This window comes from Canis lupus, chromosome 2, assembly GCF_003254725.2.
Source record: "Canis lupus dingo isolate Sandy chromosome 2, ASM325472v2, whole genome shotgun sequence".
NCBI classification, from domain to species: Eukaryota; Metazoa; Chordata; class Mammalia; order Carnivora; family Canidae; genus Canis; species Canis lupus.
Window position 1 is genome coordinate 9,830,144 of NC_064244.1, and position 24,608 is coordinate 9,854,751.

At 36.5% G+C, this 24,608-nt stretch overlaps 1 protein-coding gene across 25 annotated transcripts in view; it reads right to left on the reverse strand.

Annotated features, from left to right (window-relative positions):
• Positions 1-3,406: 3,406 nt before the first annotated feature.
• The window catches only part of MLLT10 (MLLT10 histone lysine methyltransferase DOT1L cofactor), a 251,054-nt gene continuing 229,852 nt past the window's right edge, over positions 3,407-24,608 (reverse strand). For 24 of the 25 annotated variants that reach the window (XM_025463999.3, XM_025463995.3, XM_025463992.3 and 21 more), the window contains 9 exons: positions 23,193-23,310; positions 21,753-21,825; positions 18,895-19,049; positions 16,733-16,921; positions 15,873-15,961; positions 15,375-15,736; positions 14,041-14,137; positions 7,814-8,023; positions 3,407-5,248 (listed from right to left, as the gene is read on the reverse strand). In XM_025463999.3, coding sequence (XP_025319784.2) covers positions 5,204-5,248; positions 7,814-8,023; positions 14,041-14,137; positions 15,375-15,736; positions 15,873-15,961; positions 16,733-16,921; positions 18,895-19,049; positions 21,753-21,825; positions 23,193-23,310 — 1,338 coding nt within the window. In that variant the 3' untranslated portion in view covers positions 3,407-5,203. Of the gene's footprint in view, positions 5,249-6,743; positions 6,871-7,813; positions 8,024-14,040; positions 14,138-15,374; positions 15,737-15,872; positions 15,962-16,732; positions 16,922-18,894; positions 19,050-21,752; positions 21,826-23,192; positions 23,311-24,608 lie in introns of all 25 variants that reach the window. The other variant, XM_025463993.3, reaches the window with a different exon arrangement.

The window sequence follows — 24,608 nt, forward strand, 5'->3', positions numbered from 1 at the left end:
TCTTTGAAAAGATAAAAAAAAGTTGACAAATTTTAGCTATACTAACCAAGGAATAAAGAGACCCAATTCAACAAAATTATAAATGAAGATACCACAACTGACATCACAGAAATACAAAGGATCATAAAAAGCTATTATGAACCAACAAACTGGACTACCTGGAAGAAATGGAAAGATTCTTAGAAACCTAAAAATCTAACAAGACTGAATCAGAAAGAAATAAAAAACCTGAATAGCCCAATTACTGGTAAGATTGATTCAGTTATCAAAAATCTCCCAACAAAGAAAAGTCCGAGGCCAGATAGCTTCACTGGTGAATTTTACCAAATATCTAAAAGAATTAACAATAATCCTTCTCAAACTCTTACCAAGAAAATCAAAGAGGAAGGAATACTCCCAAACTCACCTCACCTTATGAGGCCAGCATCACCCCAATACTGAAGTCTGAAAGGACACTTCAAGAAAATACAACTACAGGCCAATATCCCTGATGAATTCAGATGCAAATACTAGCAAATCTAATTCAGCATCATTCACCATGATCAAGTAGGATTTATACCTAGGATGGTTCAACATATACCCATAAGTCAAGGTGATACATCCCATTAATAGAATGAAAGAAAAAAAATCATAGGACCATATCAATAGAGGCAAAAAAAGCATCTGACAAAATTTGACATCCATTCATGATAAAAACTCTTAACCAATTCACCAGAGGAAATGTACCTCAGCTTAATAAAGGCCATAAATGACAAGTCCACAGCTAAAGTCATATTCAATGGGAACAAGTTGAAAGCTTTTCTTCTAAGATTAGGAACAGGACAAAGATGCTCTTACCACTCCTATTCAAGATAGTATTGTGCATCCTAGATTCCACCAAAAACTATTAGATCAAATCAATGAATTCAGTAAAGTTAAAGGATACAAAATTGACATACAAAAATCAGTAGACTTTCAGGGTGTCTGAGGGGCTCAGTCAGTTAGGTGTCTGACTCTTGATTTCAGCTCAGGGTCATTAGATCAAGCTCCACGTGGGGCTCAACCCTGTGCATGGAGTCTGCTTAAGATTCTCTCTCTCCTTCTGTCCCCTCCCTACTTGCATGCACACATACTTTCAAAAAAAAAAAAAGTCAATAGCATTTCTACACAGTAACAACAAACTATATGAAAAAGAAATAAAATGATCCCATTTACAATAGCATCAAAATCTTAAGTACTTATGCCTAAATACTTAGACATAAATTTAACAAAGGAAGTAAAAGTTCTCTACACTTAGGTCTCTCTAAACTATAAGACACTGATGAAAGAAATTAAAGAAGACAAAATAAATGGAAAGGTATCCCATATTCATGGATTGGAAGAATATTGTTAAAATGTCCATACTACCCAAAGCCATATACAGATTTAGTATAATCTTTATCAAGATTCCAATGGCATTTTTTTATAGAAGTAGAAAAAAAAAATCTAAAATCCATTATTTAACCACAAGGACCCTGAATAGCCAAAGTAATCTTGACAAGGAACAAAATGGGAAGCATCATACTTCCTGATTTCAAGCTATATTATTATTTTTTAAATATTTTATTTATTTATTTGAGAGAGAGTATGAAAGTGAGCATGAGCAAGGAGAGAGGGAGAAGCAGGTTCCCTACTGAGCTGGGGTCCTGATGCGGGGCTTGATCCCAGGACCCTGGGATCATGACCCGAACCAAAGGCAGATGTTTAACACACTGAGCCACCCAGGTGCCCCTCAAGCTATACTCATGAAAACAATACGGCTGGCCTAAAAACAGATACATTGATCAATGGAACAGAATGAAGAGCCTACTAATAAAACCAAGTATATATGATTAACTAGTATTTCACAAAGGAGCCAAGCATACTGAATGAAGAAAAGAGTCTCTTAAATAACAGTGCTAAGAAAATTGGATATTCACATGTAAAAGAGTAAAGCTGAATGCCTACCTTACACAACTCACAATAAGTAACTTGAAATGAATTAAAGACTTATTAATTGTAACACCTGAAACTATAAAACTCCTAGAAGAAAACACGGGGAGAAAACTCCTTGACATGGGTCTTGGCAATGATTTTTTGGATATGAAACCAGAAGTAAGTACAAGCAACAAAATTTTTAAAAGACTATATCAAATTTAAAAGCTTTTGCAGAGCAAAAAACCCCATTAGTAAACTGAAAAGATAACCTATAGAATGAAAGAACATACTTGTAAGCCATGTATCAGATAAGGTTAGTAATATCCAAAGTATATAAAGAACTCAACCACTCAATAGAAGACACAAACACAAAAACAAAAAAATAACCTCCCCAAACAATCCAATCAAAAAATGGGCAAAGGAAAAATAAATGGGCAAAGGACTCAGACATATTTCTCAAGATGATACACATGGCCAACAGGTACATGAAAAGGTGTTCAATGTCACTAACCATCAAGGAAACGCAAAACAAAACCACAATGAAATATCACCTCATACCTGTCAGAATGGACACTATTAAGAAGACAAGAACAAATGCTGGTGAGGAAGTAGAAAAAGGGAAACCCTTGTGCACTGTTGGTGGGAGTGTAAATTGGTATAGTCACTATGGAGAGCCAGTAGAGGTTCCTCAAAAAGTTAAAAATAGAACTACTCTATGGTTCAGCAATCCTACCTTTGGTAACATCTCTGAAGGAAATAAAAACATTGTCAGAGAAATAGGTGCACCCCCATGTTCCCTGTAACATTATTCATAATAGCCAAGACATGGAAATAACGTAAATGTCCACGGAAACATGAATGGATAAAGAGACTGGGGCATACACGCATACACGCTCCACATATGGTATATAATATATATATCATATATATTACATATGTATAACATGGAATAGTGCCCAACCATAAAGAAAAAGGAAACTGTGCTGTTTGTGACAACATGGATGGAACTTGAGGGCATTACACTAAGTGCAATAAGTCAGACAGATATAGTCAAATACTCATGATCTCACAAGTGCAATCTATTAAAAAAGAGAGAGATTAAGAAAAACTAACACCTAAATATCAGATTTGCAGTTACCAAAGGACAGGGCTGGGATGAGAGAGAATTGGATGAATGTGGTCAAAAGGTAAAAATGTTCAATTATGAAATAAATTAGTTAGGAAGACAGTTAGCACTGCTGTATGATAATTTGAAAGTTGTTAATTAGAGTAAATACTGAGTTCTCATCACAAGGGAGAAAATTTTTTTCATTCTCTTGTTTTTGTATCTGCATGAGATGATGGATGTTGACTAAATTTACTGTGGTAATCATTTCATAATACATGTAAGTCAAATCATTATGTATACCTTCAGCTTACATGGTACTGTATGTCAATTATATCTTAAACTGGAAAAAGGAATAGCATAGAGTTATAAACATTATTAAATTTTATTAACAAAAACTTTGTACATTTTCTTTAATACATGTGGAATTTTACATCTAGGTAAAATAACAACACATTCAAAATTTACCATTTATACAAATTGTTACAGAATAATAACCAGTGGGTTAAATACGTAAAATAAACCACACCGATTTTTTTTAATTATCTACAAAAGATTTGACTTTCTTTAAAATTCCCCTGAACATATAAAAATAAATTAATTTTACTTTTCAATTAAATCTACCAATTAGAAATATTACAAATCAAAATATCAATGTTATCTTATGAATTTTTCACAATACAAAACAGATTCACAAAACCTTATTTACAGAAATGAGGTAAGAACTGTGCAATGTTTAACCAAGAGACATATTGCAGAATTAACATGTTCTTCCAGCTAAGTACACAGTGGAGGTCTAATTACAGCTGGGTCTTTTCCACTAATAATTCACACATTTAAGAACAGTTCAATGATTACATCTCCAATTGTTCAATTTATACTCTGTCATACTGTCACACCAGGAGTGTGGCTACCCAAAGTGTAAGGTCTGTAAATACAGATTTCACCTGTTTCAGGAACTGTAGTCATTTTGCTTGTTTGTTTGAAATCACTGTCAGTAAATGGGAAGTTGTTTAAATAAAAAAAAAAAAAAAACAAAAACAAAAAAAAAAAAACAAAAAACAAAAAAAACACCTTACCAAATCCACTCATTTTTCTTGTGACTCATTAGTGGATAAATACCCAGGTAATAGTTTTGCCTGAGCTATCTACAGTGGCATAGAAAGTTTTTAATAAAGGCAGAACCATGGGGAAGGCTGCTGGTGCAACACTGACTATCCCTACTACGTACGTACAAGGACTGACGATAGTGCAAGCTCAGCTGTCTAGAGCCATTTCAACACAATGGAGGTACTACTAACAGGCACTTGATTCAGGCCAAACCCTACCAGCAGTTTCCAGAGCGGCCCCTCTTTCTGAAAGAAATCTTTCACTTTGAATTGATCTGGTTCCCCCAGCAGCCTTAGAACTCACTTAAATCAAAATATGAATAGTTACTTTAAAATATGAGTAGGTCTTAGCACTTTTATAAAAAAAAAAAAAAAAAAGTATTTAGCAAAGGAAAATTACCTTTAGCAGAAGCAGACATTACCATCCTAACTTGATTACCAAAATTGGCCAAATCCCATTATATAAAAAAAAAATTTATAACAAAGATTGCCAAATCCCAGTTGATGACCTATTAATTTGCAATACTTAACCAATAAAACTCCAATAGAAGAAATAGGACAGTTCCTTAAAATTTGTCTTAAGATCTGACTCACAGAGCAAGCATACTGTAACCCAAACGAAAAGATTATATTTCATATTCCAACTTGTACAACAAAATCAAAGTTTATAAATGGAACAAGTCTTTAGTTTTGCTGTTTGTCTCTCCAATTTATAACAAAATTAGTTGTGCACCAACTATATTAAATTCCTCTTAGGTTGAAATATTCATTGCATGTAAATTATTTCATTGACAAAAGTTAGTTATTAAATTTTTTTTTCAAAGTTCAAAAAAATCTGGGTTGAGGGATGGGGGATATACGGGAATTCCATTTCAGTGCAACAAAGCAACAAGAAAATTAATCAAAGCCTTACAAGAAAGTCCTTGTGGCAATTAATCCTTTGTTGTGCAGTTCATTTCTTGTCGCATTTCTTCATAGGTGTAGGAGGCTGCAATGGCAGCCAGATGAAGTGCTAGAGCAGCAGGAGAGGCCGTTTCTAAAGGTTTCTCAAGTGTCAACTTTTCTCTTGAGTGACAGGCCCAGTTTTATCACTAAGTCTCTGCAGTTAAACAAAATCGAAGGCATTAGGTAAATAAATGTGTGACCCACACTTGTAATCTTCCCCTAAACTGGCATTATAACAGAGACAAAAGGGGCACATATAGTTATTCAATTGTTTTCTACAAGTTTGCACGACTACTCTTCAGTACAATATAAAGATGTGAGTTTACTAGTAAACATCATCAGCTGCTTTATATTAATTTGAGCAGTTTATGAAGACAGATGTGCCCATCTGGAGGACAGAACTCATGGAGAACAGGTATAGACATCATCCCCCAGATTGATATTTCCACAGAAGCAGTAACATGGTATTGTGGAAAATGAATTTTTAGTGGACTAAGAAAGTCATGGGTTCAGTCCCACATGAGGAAGTTTAACCTCTTTGAGTCTCCTTTTACTAATCTATAAAAAAAACTTTAAAGTCCTTTAAAGACTGAAATTATGTCTACTATTGTTATCTAAAGAAGATGCCTGATATATAGTGGGGTACCTATAAATATTATTTCCCAGCCTTGCTTTTCTCCCATTAGATAGTTAATACTGCTTGATTTTTTATATTTGTTATTGTAGTTTTCCATTTAAAAACATATTGCAAAAAAAACAAAAAACAAAAACAAAAAACATATTGCATACTGTATAACTCAGGAAAAGGTAGTTTGTAAGTATGGCAGACCTTGTCTTATTGTGCTTCACTTTATTCCATTCCCCCCCAAATTGAATGAAGGTTGGTGGCAACCTTGTGTCAAGCAAGTCTACTGGTACTACTTTTCCAACAGCATTTGCTCAATTCGTATCTCCATGTCACATTTTAGTCATTCTTGCAATATTGCAAGAATGACTTTTTCTTATTATTATATTTGTTATGGGGATCTGTGATCAGTGATTAGAACTCACTGAAAGTTCAGATGATGGTTAGCATTTTTTTAGCAATAAAAAGCATTTTTTAATTCAGCTATATACTTTGTTTTTTTAGGCCTAATTCTTTTGCACACTTAGGCTACAGGATGTGTACATGTAATTTCTATATGCACTGGGAAACAAACATTAACTTGACTTGCTTTATTACAGTATTTATTTTATTGCAATAGTGTGGACCTGAACCCACACTATCTCCAAGGTATGCCTGTAATTTGGTTTTAACACAAGAAAACATTTTGAGAGGAAAAAACAATATAAAAAAGTTCCTAAATTAATACAGACTCACTGAAATTTCCCATGTCTTTAAAACACTGCAGAGGGGATGAGGTTTCTGATAGTGACAGTGTTCACAATTAGGAAGTCAAGAGACAGTGTGGCAAACAAAGCCATTGAAGAGTTGATGAAAACCAGTAACCCTGTATTTTGTTTTTGTTTTTTTTTTATAACCCTGTATTTTGAACCAATACAAACTAAAGTTTCTGAAGACTAACAGCACAATAAAAAGCAAGCTTTCAAAGTAATGGGAAATCGCAAACATTGTGACCTTTCACACTGTGATTTGCCAAGTCTCCCACCTCATTCTTTCCCTTCTTCCTTTTCCTGATGTCCAGTCTCCATTCTATATCCCAATATCCTTCCTCTAACAGGGTTCTGCCCTGAACTCGAATTTAGGGGAAACACTTATACTCCAGTAAAGTAGACCTAATTGAAGGGGAGAATTAACAGAAAGAAACAGCCTTAAAATGTGCACTATTAGATATATAGTACACTGTTCCTGCATCCATTTTTATTGTATCTTAACTGGTACATTAAAAGGCTAAGAGGCTAGCACTTAAATGAAATTAATCATTTAAACTATTATTTACTTCCTTTTTAAAATTAATCCAGCAGAGTAACTGGAGTGCCCTAAAATTTATATATTAATTTTATTATAACTATAATTCAGTTTTACAAAGTACTTTAAAGCAAAATAATGAAAATATACCAAAATTATCTAGACTGGTTCTAATAATTAAATTAATTGAACAAAGTTCCTCACAAAGCACCAACTATTATCTTTTGAATGGACTGTCCTATACTACCTACTATATAACTAAAATACATTTTTACTTCCAATGTGGTGAATTATAAAACATCTCCCAGGGCAGCCCCGGTGGTGCAGCGGTTTAGCGCCGCCTACAGCCCAGGGCGTGACCCTGGAGACCCTGGATCAGGTCCCACATCGGGCTCCCTGCATGGAGCCTGCTTCTCCCTCTGCCTGTGTCTCTGCCTCTCTCTCTGTGTCTCTACGAATAAATAAATAAAATCTTAAAAAAATATAAATAAAATTAAAAAAAAAAAACATCTCCCAAACCATATGCACAAATTTAAACTAATATACTTAGGGGATATATAAAATTGGCTTGGGTCCTTCATGTTTACAATATCCAGCTGCTGAAACAACTGGTTTTTAAGAAGAAATTAACAGGGGAATAATATTAAAAAATAAAATAAAATAACTTAGTCACAGTCAGGTGATTAATCACTAAGGTGTTAACAAAGTCTTAAAAAAAAATAAGAAAAAGCTAAAGAGACAGTCATCTCTGATAAATCAATAAAATTCTTTTTATTATTTCACTAGATAAAATAAAGCCAAGATACTTACTGTTACTTTCTGACTTGCATTATCGCCATGGATGGTGAGAAATGGGTTGGTGGTAGCTGGGTGCAGTGGTGGCGCCTGAGTACCTGCGAGGAGGTTGTTGATCGGTATCTGTGTTGGCCCAGAGATCTGTAGCTGCTGGAGTTCAGGCTGGTGGTGCTGCTGGTGGTGATGCTGCTGCATTAGCTGATACAGAAGGGCCTGATGCTGTTCCTTAGGGAGAAGCATGGGGGAGATGAGTGCCCAGTCACAGAACTTGGCAGTGAGTAAAGCCTGACTTCTCTATTTTCTCCTTTAGTTTAATATTAGGTATTTAAATATAAATCACACTCACTAAGAAGGAAAAACCAGTATCTTATCTGGAAAAATACATGGCACTACATAATAACCATCACTAGTGAATGGCTTATTTTCAAAACATGGCAAACAACTATAGGACCCTCTATTCAAATTAGGTTTTCATGATAATTAAGGGCAACAGCAACTTAGAAGTCCCAAGTTATCTGGATCTGCCATTAGAATGTGAACCATTCTCATTCCCAGTTCTGGGTACTTAATTAATTAAAAGTAACTTTTAAAGCTCTCATCACACAGGGGCACCTGGGTGGCTCAATGGGTGAGCATGTGCCTTTGGCTCAGGTTGTGATCCCAGGGTCCTGGGATCGAGTCCTACACATTGGGCTCCCTGCAGGGAGCCTGCTTCTCCCTCTGCCTACGTCTTTGCCTCTCTGTGTCTCTCATGAATAAATATAATTTTAAAAATAAAATAAAGTTCTCATTCATGCCAATAAAGAGTGCTTCCTTGGTGTAGTTATAAGACTGTTCTTTTTTTTTTTTTTTTTTTTTTAAGATTTTATTTACCCATTCATGAGAGACAGAGAGAGAGAAAGAGGCAGAGACACAGGCAGAGGGAGAAGCAGGCTCCATGCAGGGAGCCCAATGTGGGACTCGATCCGGGGTCTCCAGGATCACGCCCCAGGCTGAAGGCGATGCCAAACCACTGGGCCACTGGGGCTTCCCAGTTATGAGACTATTCTTTGCAGCAAATATGTATTTGATTTCTTGAGTTTACTATGTGTCAGGCACTGTTTTGAGACATATCGGTGAGGGGAAAAATCTCTGCCCCTCTGTGGCTCAGCCTAAAGGGAAGAGAGAGCAATGAACAAAAATGTTAGGAAAGGATTATTGGTAAGGATCAGAGTGAACAGGAGTATGTGGGAGACAATACAGCAGGAGGTGGAAATCTCAGATACATAGGTCAGGATGGTTCTCACTTGGACAAAGAGGCAAGGAGGGAATGGAAGATGGAACAGCCAGTGCTAAAAGGCTATGTGGGAGCACACCCAGCGTGATCAAGGAATAGCAAGGAGACCAGGGGCAGGCTGGAGACAAGGGAAGAATATGGGCCTCATGATGGGAAGCCATGAATACTTTGGCTTTTACTCAAAGTAATGTGGGAGACCAGAAGAAGGTTTTAAGCCAGGAGCGACACAATCTGACTTGGGACTTCTTGCTGGATTCAATGAGAGGCATCACACAAGAATGAAGGATGACTGAGGTTTTCGGCTCGAGCAACTAACAAGTAGGTGTTGCCTGTGGCTGAGGTAGGCAAAACTGTGTGTGGAACAGGTTTGTGATAGATGAGCAGTTCAGTTTTGGATATATAACGTTATGCTGGAAATATCTATAAAAATATCCCAAGTGGAGATGTCAAGTAAGCAGGTGGATGCAGAAGTCCGAAATTCCAGAAAGGCGACTGGCCTGAAGATGCAACATGTGCACGTATTTAAATTTTTTTTTTAATTTTTATTTATTTATGATAGTCACAGAGAGAGAAAGAGAGAGGCAGAGACATAGGCAGAGGGAGAAGCAGGCTCCATGCACCGGAAGCCCGACGTGGGATTCGATCCCGGGTCTCCAGGATCGCGCCCTGGGCCAAAGGCAGGCGCCAAACCGCTGCGCCACCCAGGGATCCCAATGTGCACGTATTTAAGCTGGACTGGAGAATGGTATTTGAAACTCTAGGACTGGAGATCCCTAAAATTCTATGATACTCTAAAAGTGAGAGGCTGAGGTAAAGAGCAAAGGAGGCTAGAGAGGAATGAATGGTTAGGCAGGAAGAACACGGAGGCTAAGGGAAGAAAGTGTTTCAAGGAGGGAGTGATCAACTCTGTCAAATGCTGCTGCCAGATCAAGTAAAAAGGAGAACAACTGTCCACTGGACTTAGCAGTATGAAGGTCACCTGGGAGAAGACAGTGCAGGAAAAGAGGGCAGCAGTTGGTGGGGCAGGGAGGACTATCAAGCAGGAGTTTTTCTTAAGTTGGGAGACGTAGGTATGGCTTAGAAGAAAATGCAATGCTTTTAAAAATGAACAAACTTCACCCTACAACCTTGGCTGACAAAAAGGTAGAATTTTAAGCCACTTCAATTCTTGCAGTCTCTGAGCAACAATGTGTTTGCTACAACCTTTTTAATGAACCATGTTCTAGAAAGGAGTCATTTGTATGTACTAATACTAATAATAATCTTGATTAAGAGGAAGAACGCCACATAAAATGAACTTTAGTACTTCACATTAAGGTGAGAAAAAGATAAGAAAACAAGATCACATTTTAGTGTAAGCATTAGAATTTATATATAATCTATCTTTATACCAGTATAAGAACAGTAACAGTGAGAACAATGATCCACAATCAAAACAAGTATTTTCAGGATATTTTTAACTAAAGTAAAAAAAAAAAAAAAAAAAAAAAAAAAAGGTAGATATATTTTATTTATTTATAAAGTTTTTTTTTTAAGATTTTATTTTTAAGTAATCTCTACACCGAACATGGGATTCCACCTCACAACTCCAAGATTGGGAGTCAAACACTACACAGAATGAGCCTGTCAAGCGCCCCGGGGAGATACTGAGAAAGAAATTATGAACAAAGGCTGAAACTCCGAGCTAATTAAATGGTGCATTATCCAAGCAGTCTAACTCAATGAGGTACACCAGGGAAATGGAGCTGGAGAAAGTTGCACAACCACAGCAACCCATCTGGCTTTAAGTTTATGATTACGCAGGGCCAGCCAGTGTCCCAGGGGACACTGGCTGGCCCTGCATGTAAACCACACACAACCAATCTTTTTTTTTTTTTTTTTTAAGATTTTTATTTATTTATTCATGAGAGACACAGAGAGGCAGAGACACAAGGCAGAGGGAGAAGCAGGCTCCATGCAGGGAGCCCGAAGTGGGACTCGATCCCAGGAATCCAGAATCATGCTCTGGGCCGAAGGCAGGCGCTAAACCCCTAAGCCAACTGGGCTGCCCTTTTATTTTTATCTTTTTAAGATTTTATTATTTACGAGAGACACAGAGAGAGAGAGGCAGAGACACAGGCAGAGAGAGAAGCAGGCTCCCAGCAGTGAGCACGATGCAGGACTCGATCCCAGAACCCCAGGATCATAACCCTAGCCAAAGGCAGATGCTCAACCACCGAGCCACCCAGGTGTCCCTAATCTTTTTTTTTTTTTTCAGGTGTCCCTAATCTTAATCAATTCTTTCTCTCTTCTCCAAGATATCTATTCTACATTTTCTTCTCTCTCCTCTAACCGCCAATATCCTTATCTCCCTCAGCCAATGTCTTTATTTCTAATTTTAAAAATGAAAAACAGGGCAGCCTGGGTGGCTGATCGGTGCCACCTGCAGCCCAGGGCGTGATCCTGGAGACCCGGGATTGAGTCCCACATCGGGCTCCCTGCATGGAGCCTGCTTCTCTCTCTGTGTCTCTGCCTGTGTCTCTGCCTCTCTCTCGGTCTTTCATGAATAAATAAATAAAATCTTAAAAAAAATTAAAAACATTAAAAGTGGGTTTCTTCCACCTTCTGTCATAAAAACCTTCTGACAGCTGCTCTTCCTGGCCCTCTTCGTTGGAATGCTGCCTTGCCCTCCCCTCCCCTCCCCGCTGAAGAACTTTGCTGTTTTCCTTCCTCTCTTCTGCACCATAAATGTTCCCACCAACATATATGTATGCTGTCATATTCAAAATGAATAAAAACTTCGCTCTTAGACCATGTCTTTCTTTCATTAGCTGCTTATTTCTCTGCTCTTTTTACAGTGAAGTATCTGGAGCTGCCAATATTCAACATGCACTTTCTCTCCTGCCATTTTCTTCTGAACCATTCATGGAGGTTTTTACTTCTCACCAAAACTACAACTGTCAAAACCTCCAGACGCCCAAATCCAATGGCCAACCCTTATTTGTCCTCCCAGAAGCATGTTACACAGCTGAGTTCCTCTTTCGCTGAAACATTCTCTTCATATGGACCCAAGGACACTACTCTCTCAGTCTTCCTCTTAATTCACTGGCTACTTTTTTCCCATATTCTTTACTAGATTATTTTCCTCTTCCAGACATCAGTCTTCATTCCCTACTGATCTCATAAAATTTTATAAATCTAAGTATTACATATGCAGCAATGACCCCAAATTTTTATTTCCAACTACATCCTTTCCTTGGACTCGTCTCATACAATGATCAGGGCCACATGTCATCTGAACATCTATACACACATCTCACACACAGTATGTCTGTGACAGAACTTTTTTTTTTTTTTAAGATTTTATTTATTCATGAAAGAGAGAGAGAGAGAGGCAGAGACACAGGCAGAAGGAGAAGCAGGCTCCATGTAGGGAGCCCGACACGGGACTCAATCCCAGGGCTCCAGGATCACACCCTGGTTGAAGGCGGGGCTAAACCACTGAGCCACCCCCCGGGTTACCCCAGAACTGCTTTTCTAATCTCAGTAAAACTCAACATCCAATTGTTTAGGGTTCTTCTTCTTTCTTTTTTTTTTTTAACAGATTTTATTTATTTATTCATGAGAGAGAGAGGGAGGGAGAGAGAGGCAGAGACACAGGCAGAGGGAGAAGCAGGCTCCCTGTGGGAAGCCCAATGTGGGACTTGATCCCAGGACCCCAGGATCACAACCTGGGCCAAAGGCAGATGCTCAACCGCTGAGCCACCCAGGTGTCCCTGAATGTCTGAAAAACAAGTCTTGTTGGTTCCATTTTCAAAATACACAATCCCAGACAGTTTCCCCCCACATTTATCATGCTATTTAAGACACCACATTTTCTACCTGGACTATTCCAAGAACCTCCCTGTTTCTCCTTTTGCTACCATCTCCCCTCCCAACACATACAATTTCCCATACAACAGCCAAGCCAATCTTTAAAAAATGTGAATTGTCATCATGTCACTATTCTGTTCAAATCTTCCAATTAATTCTTTAAAATAATCCTGAAAGCAAACGTGAGGATATATGAAACAAGATTTTTACAATTAAGAAAATTATTAAAACTGGCATACTAGGGACACCTGGGTGGTTTAGTGGTTAAATGCCTCCCTTTGCCCAGGGCATGATCCTGGAGTCCCAAGATCAAGTCCCACAACAGGCTTCCTGCGTGGAGCCTGCTTCTCCCCCTGCCTATGTCTCTGCCTCTCTGTGTCTCTCATGAATAAATAAAATCTTTAAAAACAAACAAAAAAACTAGTATACTATACACTATTTTGATACATTTTAAAATTTCCACAATAGAAGTGTTTTAAAAAAAATCACTAATGGCATCATACTTAAAATCTACTTTCATCATACTTAAAATCTAAATTTCCTGCCACAGACAAACAAGGCCCACCTGTGACTTTCTCTCCTCTGCATCACCCTCTCTCTTATTCTATAGTCATGTCGACCTTCTTTCTAGTATTCACAACACACACACAGGCGGTCTTTGCCAATCTGCTCTTCCATTCCCCCATGTCAAAAATTTGTGTTCCTTCTTTTATTCAAGTCGGTGTTCAAAAGTCACCTATTCAAAGAGGCAAGACTCTCTTCTCCAAAAAGGCCTCCATCCCACTGTTCCTCTATTCCCTTATCCTCCTGTTATTTTTCTTCTCAGTACCAGACATTTGTTTACTGTCCACCTCCACTGTCAGAATGAAACACCATGAAAATACAAAGTCTTATATGTCACCACATTACCAGAGTCTGCAAGAGTACCACAGTATGTGTTCTAATATTTGTGAATATTGTAGGTGTTGTGGACTATGCCAAATGGCAAGACAAACTATTTTTGGGTTATGCTATTTCACAAAGTGGGTAAGTCTATACCCATGCTGAATGTCTATCACGGCTTAGATCACTTGCTCCTAATAAAAATCAAATATTATCAAAAGGAAGAACTTACTGGTGTGAGCTGTTGAGAATTTAACAACTGCTGAAATTGCTGTTGGTGAAGAAATATTTGTCTTTGCTGGTCAGAAAGTAATCCTAGTCCTGAGGCACTGAAAAACGATTAAAATTCTTACTTTCTACTATATATCTTTACTGTTTTTTAAAATGTAAAATGAAAGACAACTTTTCAATTTAGTGTTTCATGAGTTAACCAAACTTTAAATATAATACTGATAACAATCACATACAAATTTCTTATTTCTCTTTGTGTATACAGGTAATTAAGAATTCACATTGTCAAGAAATGTTTTGCTTTCCTTTTTATTATAAACTAAGAAGGCACTAAGTATTTTATGGAATAGAAATTTAAATGTGTTTATATGGGATCCCTGGGTGGCGCAGCGGTTTGGCGCCTGCCTTTGGCCCAGGGCATGATCCTGGAGACCCGGGATCAAATCCCACGTCAGGCTCCCGGTGCATGGAGCCTGCTTCTCCCTCTGCCTGTGTCTCTGCCTCTCTCTCTCTCTCTCTCTGTGTGTGTGTGACTATCATAAATAAATAAAAATTAAAAAAAATAAAAAATAAAAAAATTAAATGTGTTTATAATGTGCATGTATGTATATTTTTAATTATTCAAGGATAATTTAACCCACACTAAGTGACACATATGTAAACTAAGGAAAAATCCAACGGCTAATTGACTTGACCTAACCTTTTTTAATGGTCCCAATGGTCAGTAAAATTGAGCACCAAAGAAAAGGGAGCCAGAAAAATGGTTGACTACTGTCCGCTTCAAATCCATTTAAAATGATTTATTCCTCAAATGTATGTTCAGTAACAACATGGCTTTAGTCCCCTTATTTTGAACAAACAGTCACATGAAACTCCCATGTAACAAAGTTTCACTCACTGAAAATTCAAGATAAATTATTTGGTATTCATCCTATATCAAACTCTTTAATGATAAAACTAGCAAAATTGCATAGCTGAATTTTAAGATATCAATATTCAATCATATGTAATCTTCATTACAATATGGTTTTTCTTCAGAATTTATGATACATGAAGACAATATACAAGGGGAGATCAAGACAAATTTTTAGCACAGGATATATTTAATGCCTATTACTAAGAGTGATTTAATTTTGTTTTAATTCCAATTACTTAAAATTTCAAAAATAAATGGCTCTCAGAATAATAGACTTAAAGTCTAGAAGTTTGCTAGATTTTAATTTTTTATACATTACATCTACAAGAAGCACATTAAAAATCCCAATCTGAAAGCATGGACAACTCTGGTACTATGTTGCACTAAAAAACCCCAAATATATTAAGTTAGTTCCTTACCTGTTAGCCAGTGTAGCTGGCATTGGATGTGTTGCATTAGGTGGTACAGTTGTGTGGGTGAGGGGGGTAGGGTTCTGGGATATTGTGACAGGGGTCTGAATAACCCCATTTAAAGCTCCTACAATGCCATTAATTGCCAGTTGGTTACCTGGCAAAGCTCCAATTATTCCACCCACTCCAGGCACTGCAGGAATGGTGGATGTTACAGTCTGCATTCCACTAGCCAGTGCCCCTACTGTCACACCATTGACCTGCTGAACTCCACTAACGCCCGAGCCCTGCTGAGCTGGACTCTGCCCAGCAGGAGGTGGAGTAGAAAGAGCAGAAGAGCTGCTGGTGCTTTGTCCACTGGAGGTTAAGTCCTAATGTAAAAAAGAATAGAAACTTAAGTTAGAAAAAACAGAGCAAAGCTGTTTAAAATCATTTTAAACTATTTAATGTGATATACTATTGTTCATAAGAAAAACACAGAAATGAAACTAACCACACCAAAATTACCTGATTTAATACAGGAAGAGAATTATCAGGTAAAAAACTGTTTCCTAGATGAGGGCTCTTACTGCTGTTCAAGGAATCAGTAGCAGGAGCTAGAAAAAATAAAAAGACAAAAAGAAACCTATTTACCCTGTTAAATTATATTATGTGTAAGGTTAAAGGCTTATCTAAAAGCTTATCCTGAATCAACTCACATTGAAAACACTTAAATATTAAGTCGTGCTATGCCTAATACCAGTTTAAAGGGAAAAAAATCTATAACTCTATTGAATACTATGGCTTTAAATCAATAAAGAGATCATTACGCATTTAAATAACTATTACAGTTAAATTATGTACTAAAGAAGTTAAAGCAAATTCAAGTTGATCATTTAACAGATTCTTCATGTTCTTTGAAAATAACCTAACAGGAGCACCTAGGCAGCTCAGTGGTTGGGCGTCTGCCTTTGGCTCAGGGCGTGATTCCGGACTCCTGGGATCAAGTCCCGCATCGGGCTCCTTGCATGGATCCTGCTTCTCCTCCCTCGGCCTGTGTCTCTGACTCTCTTACTCTGTGTCCCTCATGAATAAATAAAATCTTAAAAAAAGAAAGAAAAGAAAAGAAAAAAGAAAAAAAAGAAAAGAAAAGAAAAAAGAAAAAAGAAAAGAAAAGAAAAGAAAAGAAAAGAAAAGGAAAAGGAAAAGAAAAGAAAGGAAAAGAAAGGAAAGAAAAGAAAGAAAAGAAAGAAAGAAAGAAAATAACCTATCATTCCTTTTCTACATCTTCGTGTAACTGGGAATCAGTTATTATTCACTTATGAAAAAGATATTGCAAGTCTATCCTACTTTCTCCTTAGATACACAATAAATATTTTCAAACTTACCATTCTGTGCTGAAAATGTATGGATTTGATGAGATGGACTAGGATTTGTTGTTATTGTTGGAAAAGGCACTGAGAGCTGTGCATTCAATAACTGAAGACGTTCCTTTTTGGCTGTCAAGTTTTTAATCTGTTCTTCCAATCTTCGATTTTCAACTTGAAGTTGGTGTAATGACTTCAGCATTCCTAAAACTAGCAAACATTTGGTTGGTTTTAATAAAGACAAGTTCCTACAAAGAACTAAGTATTTTATAGACTTAAGTGTCAATAACTTTAAAATTTAAAATAGGAAAGCAGAAATTCTGTAAAATATTTTTAAATTACTATGTTTTATTTCTAATTTTGTATGTAGACATATATTATGTGTGTATATATGCATAAAGGGATACTGGTCCTACATATACCTTCTGGAAACTTTGTTGCCACATATCACCCACCTGGTCCAGGTGTCATTTCATTTTCACCAAAATAAAAACCTAATTAAAAATTCAAAGTACCTGCCATAATTTTTCACTAAAATAATAATTAAAATTTAAAAGAATCACACCAATATCCTTCACCACAATAAAGAGTACAAGGTTTTGTGTGCTGCTCAGTAAAGCGAGCATACCAACAGACCAGGAGTGAGAAGCTCCAAGCCCAGCTGCTCGGGATGCTGATCCACATATCCCCCAGCAGGGAGCAGTGTATGCGCACCACAGTCCCCACTCCCAGCTCCCAGAGAAAAAGTGGATCATCATCTGTAAACAGGCTGTTTCTGTCCTGCCTCATCACCTCAAATACAGTTTCAATTCCTTCCACAATTCGGACCTCTGAACTGACAACACTGAGTAGTTATGCCAGGGTGATGGACACCTTGAAAGTTCTATGTACTTATTAAAAAGTTGTATTTGTTTAACGTGCCCTCAGGGCCTTCAAAAGACACAAGTGTAGTGGTACAGACATATATGGTCATTTCCTAAGGATTTAACTTTTATCCCTCCTCTTCAAGATCCTACAAAGAAACCCTCAGTGTACCCAAATGAGATGCAATAAGACTAAGCTAAACCTGTCCTCCAGCTATCATATTTAAAGGATTATCCTGGCATGAACTTCCTCACAATTAGGAGTTTTTGTCAAGGCACCATTCATTTAAAAAAAAAAAAAAAATTATGGCACTTGTCTAACAACAAGCAAAATGTTTTGTTTTGATAAAGCAGCAAAAGCCTAGATCCTAAAATGATAAAAACCACCTATTTTTCCCCAAAAAATATATATCCTTATTATGAGGCCACTTCTCCAGCTACTACTTATAAGAACTTTTGCTTTTTTTGGCATTTTTCACCCATTGTCTTTCCTAATACTTTAACATTGAAAAATACTAAATATGTATATAAAATACCTATGTTACATAACTATATGCAATTTATATACAAGTTATATATAATTTAGTAATCCTTATTCTTTCTCATCCAAATTATAAAATTAAGAAGACAGTTGGCCATACAGGACTATATGCATTTTTATTTTTTTAAATTAATTTCTAGCGGTTGAGGGGGGGAGGAGAGCCTGACTCAGGACTCAATCTCATGACCCTGAAATCATGACCTGAGCCAAAACCAGGAGTCGCACACTCAATCGACTGAGCCACCCAGGCGCCCCTGACTATATGCATTTGTTAAAATGAATTCTCCAGAGGTAAGCCAAGTTTTCTTCACACAATTAAATAAGCTAAGAGAAGATATAACTCATGTATTTTAGTTAAAATTTACAAATTGGTAAGAATAAAGTACCAATATTAAAATAATTCAAAAACAGTAACAATAACAACTAACAGGTTAAGTGCTTACTATGAGCTAGGCAATGTTCTTCACTTTTTTTATGCTCCTTAATACTCAAAACAACGCTGTGATACAGGTACATTATTATTCCCACTCTACAAATGGGAGATAAAGTACACCAACATTAAGAAACTTGCCCAAGATCATACTGTTAATAACAGGTAAAGACAGTTGACTCAAGCCCAGCAGTAAAAGTGTAGAATCTATTAAACCACTACACTACACCTTCTTGCCGTATCATATAGAACATGTTTCATAATTTCACTGCCATTGATGAAATGTGACTGTTGTATCTATCCATCTGTCTGTCCATCCATCTTTTAAAGACACGAAAAGAATACTTACTGTCACTAGGAGTACCCTGTTCTAACAAAAACTGCTGTCCTTCACTCCACTGCCTCTCCAAAAGCTGTTCTATGCTGGCTGCTACTGGAGGCAGATTTTCCAAACTACTGTTGACTGGTTGATCATAGCGAATCTGTAAGCTGCTTACAGGAGATCTGTTGAAAATATTAATTCTCAGGTTAAACAGAAAGAGAGTGCATTCACATTTCTTACCTTATGCTGACCCTTTCCCTGTATGAGTTTTCTAACTCCAGACTGCCTATATTGGAAGAATGATAAAACCATAATCCACCCTAAAATTGAGTAATTACCATTCTTTCTCCCCAAATTATAAAATCACGGGACTAGCTGGCTATACTCAGTAATTAAAAACCACTAGAAAATATAAACACACCCCCAATAATCTCTGAAATAGGCTGTACAAGAATTTGATAGCTTTAGACAAAAGGGGGAAAGACAGTATGAGAAAATCTTAAAATAATTAGCCAGAAGAGAAGAGTTCCACCATTCTGCTTAAATATGCAAAATACCAGAGTAACACTAGACAATTATAATAATGTAGAAAGCATATTAATTTACAACCAACAGAATCTCAAATTTCAGTAAAAAGATATTTCTAATAATTTTGAAAGAGCCTTTTGTTATACAGTCAAAAATACGAATTTTCTAGTATTTACAGGATTAAGGAGCATTAGCAAGACCAAAGCAATTTTTATTTGAGCAAATTATACAAATTTTTCTAAAATGCCTTGGATCTGTACTTCAAATGGTAACAACTTAAGTCTTCAAAAATAAGTATTACTTAACATGAACATGTAATGTCCTCTCATTCACTTTCTTGTTTCCAATTAGTAAACATGGTCATCTCTGCCTCCAGCCCCCACACTAAAATAGTACATTAGTAAAGGGCTTCAAACTTTCCCAAGTGTTTCCACATAATTACATGATCTTCATAACAATCAAGTGAGAAGTCAAAACCTGGCTTAATGGTTCCATTTCTACATGAGGAAACAGGAAGGGGCTTTAGTAACTTGTGCAAAGGGCAGCGCTGGGGTCGGCTCGGGTCTTCCAAAAAGCTCTAGTGCTCTGCCACTGCCTCAGTGTGCTTCTCTACCAAATCTCTGAACAAGTTAAACAAATGAAGGGTTTTTTTCCACATGTAAACATCACATACTACATACAGATAACCATCTCTCTCTAAATAGTACATTACACCAGGATAATTTAGGTTATTAAATTTCAGGCTGATTTTTAAAGGGTAATATAAAGTTGGAAATATATGCTAAAAATAATTTGGTATAATTTATTGTTTTAATGTTTTACCCATTTGGCCACTAAAAACCTAAGAACTATGCTAAGCAGAATAAGACTAAGGGATCTTGCAAAATTTCTGGGTAGCTTCTAGGATATTTTAAGAGGGGAACACAGAAATGTTTCCTTCCACTAAACACATGAGCAAAAGTCCATTCGTTTTCTTCTTTGAAAATAAGAATAAAACAGTACAGAAGTAATCACAGCATAAAATTACAGATTAGTCAGCTGATGCTATCATTGTGTCCTTCAGAGTCCTAGTTTGAAAAGAAAGAATATTTCTTCCAGAGTTCAGTTAGAAGTCAGTTAGGTGTCCAGACTTTTAGGTCACCCAGGAATTTTAAAGGAAAAAGACACTACTAGATGTACCACTAGGAAACAGCAAAATTAGAGGTTACCGAATTAATTCTAATGATAAAGATGTTCCTTAAGACATTACCAGTATAACAGCAAAATAACAACAGATATTCATGGTATCACTGCATAAAAAATTTTAAATTTTTAATAGAATTTGTAAGTTCCCACAGTTGAAAAAAGACTCCAGAATGGACTTTCACCTCCTTCTGTTCTCCATTCACACCGTCTAACCCTGCTTGAGGCAGAGTTCACAAAATTAGAGAGCAGAGAGAAAACAAACTAGAAGGTATAAGTTGAAAGCAGAATACAATTAATAAAAAAAAGAGCCATAGCCTAAAGTTCCATTGTTTTCTACAAATTGATACAATATTCCTTTCTGCCATACTTCCCATAGAGAACAGAAGATGTAGGGCACTTAGACTGTGTCAGAGAAATTCAACCCTTTCAGTAGAACTCTGGTAAAAACTCTGCTAACAGGAATAACTTCATATACATTAAATAAGGTACCTATTCTATCATGACTACATTCTATCTATGACAATTTCAGAGAACAAGGTAAAAATTGTTATACTTTGATTCAAACAATTTTAGAAACTAGAAAGATTTTTTCTTCAGAAGTTTATTCTTTTTTTTTAAAAGTAATCTCTACACCTAATGTAGGGCTTAAACTTATGATCCCAAGATCAAGAGTTGCATGCTCTTCCAAGTGAGTCAACCAGGTACCCCAAGAATTAGAGGAAATTTTAGAAATGAGCCCCTAGAACTAGGAAACTAGAGATGAAAGGGTTACGTGCAAGGCCCACGACAGGGCAAAAACTGGAACCCAAAGTTGAAAGCCTTGAGCCTCTAGCTTTAAGAGATTTAAAGACTATTTCATGACCAAGAAAAATTAGCCAAATTAATGTATTTAGTAGAACCAGCAGCTAAATATACAAATGATAAAAACAAGAGAGTTGAAATTGATCGGAAATCTAAGAAAAGGGATGTCTTCTTAAAAGCTTAGAAATCTAACCATGTGGTTAAATTAATATTCAAATTAATTTAGAATCATTTTTCTTGACAGTCCAGACATGCTTATCTACAAAATGCTTTTACAGCCTCACAAATGTTCGCTCTGATAGGAGATAAAGAAGTTTCCAAATCTCAAAATGTTTCCTTTGCCTATACTCTGCAGAGTAAATAATACTTACCGTGGTGAGAGACTTCCTCGGGGTGAGCTTCCTCTGCCAACAAGGCTGCGGCTATTGTCTCCAAGATCTTGATCTGCAGTGTAAATATTTCATAGCTGATAAAGTGACTCTCACTAGATAAGAGGTTTTAAGCTCTTGCCCTGATTTTTCCTAAATCGTACATAAAACCTTTACCACTATCTTTGCAGTTACTATGAAAGTAGAAGATCTAGTATATTGCTAGTTCAGAATTGCTGAACTGTGGCATGTTAAGGCGTTGTCCCTACATGTTTTTGTGGGTGTAGAAGGCCATGGATTATGTTCCGTTCTTTCATTCCTTTCAATTTTACAGCACAGAAGCGTGGTTTGCATTTGCAGTACCCTCCCCTCAGCCACTTTTAATTTCTACGGTTAAAGTAATGAATCACAGCTGTGGACAGCTAATCTGTATGCTTATCACAGCAAATCCTTATGCTTTGTATTTTTTAACACTTTGCATCCCAAGACAAGTCATAAAATACATAATGTATTACATACAGCCACACACAGTAACTAAAATTACATATATTACATGGACCCCCACACCAAGAATAAAATTAAATATAACGCTACAAATTTAAAGTTGACAAAATTCAAAATTTAAAGTTGACAAAAATAAGTAGGAATATAGCATTCTATCCTTAATTTCTTCAAAATAATTCTTTGGTAACACTGAATATCTCCACTTGAAAAGTAACTTGTATTTCCCCTACAAGTCAGTTCCTTCTAAAATCACCCTATCTGGCCTCTTTCAAGGTTGTCCTCCCCTTATTCTGAGTCAGGTAACCTCTGACCCTTAAAGGGTAAAGACATGACTGATCCATTCTTGGTGAACTGCTAAACCCATTCCCTTCCCCCAAACAGGCATGACTACTTGGACATGTCAACAAATCCTTAAGGATGGAATGAAACAAAGCAAATCCAGTGGCTCATTAAAACAGTACAAGAGGCAAATGCTACAAAATGTCAACTGGTAAAAATTCACAGGATTACTAAACACTGTAGAAATTCTCTAACAGGATTTTTTTTTAAACCAAGTTTGTGTAATGCAATTTCATGAATTATGCAAATAAAGGTTTAGGCTATTCACAGAAAAGCCCAGTGTTATGTTACTTTCATTGCACAGAACTGAGAACTGAACACATCAATCACAAAAGTCACAGGAGACATTGTTGCATTCCTGCCTGCTGATGGCTCTGCTTAAACATTTACATTTCAGACAGTAAAAAAAGCACATCACTATTTTGCAGCACAGCACACTATTTACTTCCAACTGTGACTCTTTTGGTTAAGGTGGAGGTGTGTGTGTGCAGCACAATCCTGTATTAACCACACCTTTAGATTTTTCAAATAAAATAAGCCAATGGCGGGAGGAGGGTGGATTTACATTGGGGGAGAATTTAAAAATTCTTGAAAACTTACCTGTTTGATTGTTTTCAGACTGAACTATAAGAGCTGCCATTGATGAACTTGGATTTAATCTACTGCCATACATATGAGATGGTGCCTGACTAAGAGAAGATCCAGAGAGGGTATTTGCCTAAATGAAAAGAATGACAAAGATAAATGAATTATATTTGAAAATACCTTCATATTCTTCCTCCTCATTGACCTAGTAACTATTTTTTCAAACCTAAAAATATAAGCAAACATTCCTGACTTTCTGAAGACCAAATTTCATTCTTTCTTGTTTTACCATTACAATATTTCAATTTTTGAAAAGTTACATAATTCCAAATAAAAAAAAAAAAAAGACTGGCACAAAGTTATTTTTGCTTCACTAACAAAACTCAATGGAATGGTAACCATGTGAACATATGACTAATTATTTAATCTTATTAAACCATTTACAAAATAAGGGCAGGTAGACAACAGATGTCTAACAAATGCTTCAGTCTCTTACATCACAGTCTGGCGAAGGAGGTCAAAAGGTCCAATTTCTACTTTTAGTATTTTAACTATACAGAGCGATATTTCCATTGCTTAAACTCTGTCATTAGTAAAACCTGCACACTATTCTGTTACTTCCTATTTTGATAGACTTGGAAGCCTGCTGCTTTTTCTGTTTTGTTTTGTTTTTATTTTAAAAGAAAGCAAACAGGCATCACAAGTATGTTTTCTATACAATGCAGAGCTCAACGAATCACAGCTTTGCCCTGACCCCATATAAGGCACTGTCTTTTTGGCAGGAAGCCAGCTCCACTAACTGGAGAGCTGGTCCAAAGTTTGTAATTCATTCATGTTGCTAACCACAATTCTGAAGGCCTGTACTGGGACTTGTGCCAAACAAGCGAAAATGAACCCTTAAACAGATGAAGCTAAGGAGGCTGGCCAAAGTCTTGCGTAATCCAATGTAATAAAAATGCCTTCTTTGATGTGAATACTTTCTCCCACTTTCTAAGAATATTACAACCTTAAAATGTGGCATTTGGGGAGCAAATCTCTTGTACACAAAATACTGTTACTCAAAGGCAGCTATTACTAGCCTGAAATACTTTTCAGATTTAACAGAACCACAAATTTTAAAGTAGATGTCATATTCTTTTTTTATGAATGAAATCAAACTTAAGCTTTTATAAAATGATACCATTCTATATTATTTCCGAACAGAATTCTGGAAAATAATTTCCAAGGACTGAAGCACTTCTAATATAAAGAAGCCAAATAACAGCAAAACAAAAGATGGAGGCATTCTAACAAGTACAATGGCACACAAGAGACCAAGACAACATAGTAGTTATAACAAGCAAAATATTACAGAAAATAAACTGTGTTTCTGGAAAGGGTCAGACCCTGACATTATATGTGGCCTCTAGCCAACTTACTGGGCATGAAAAT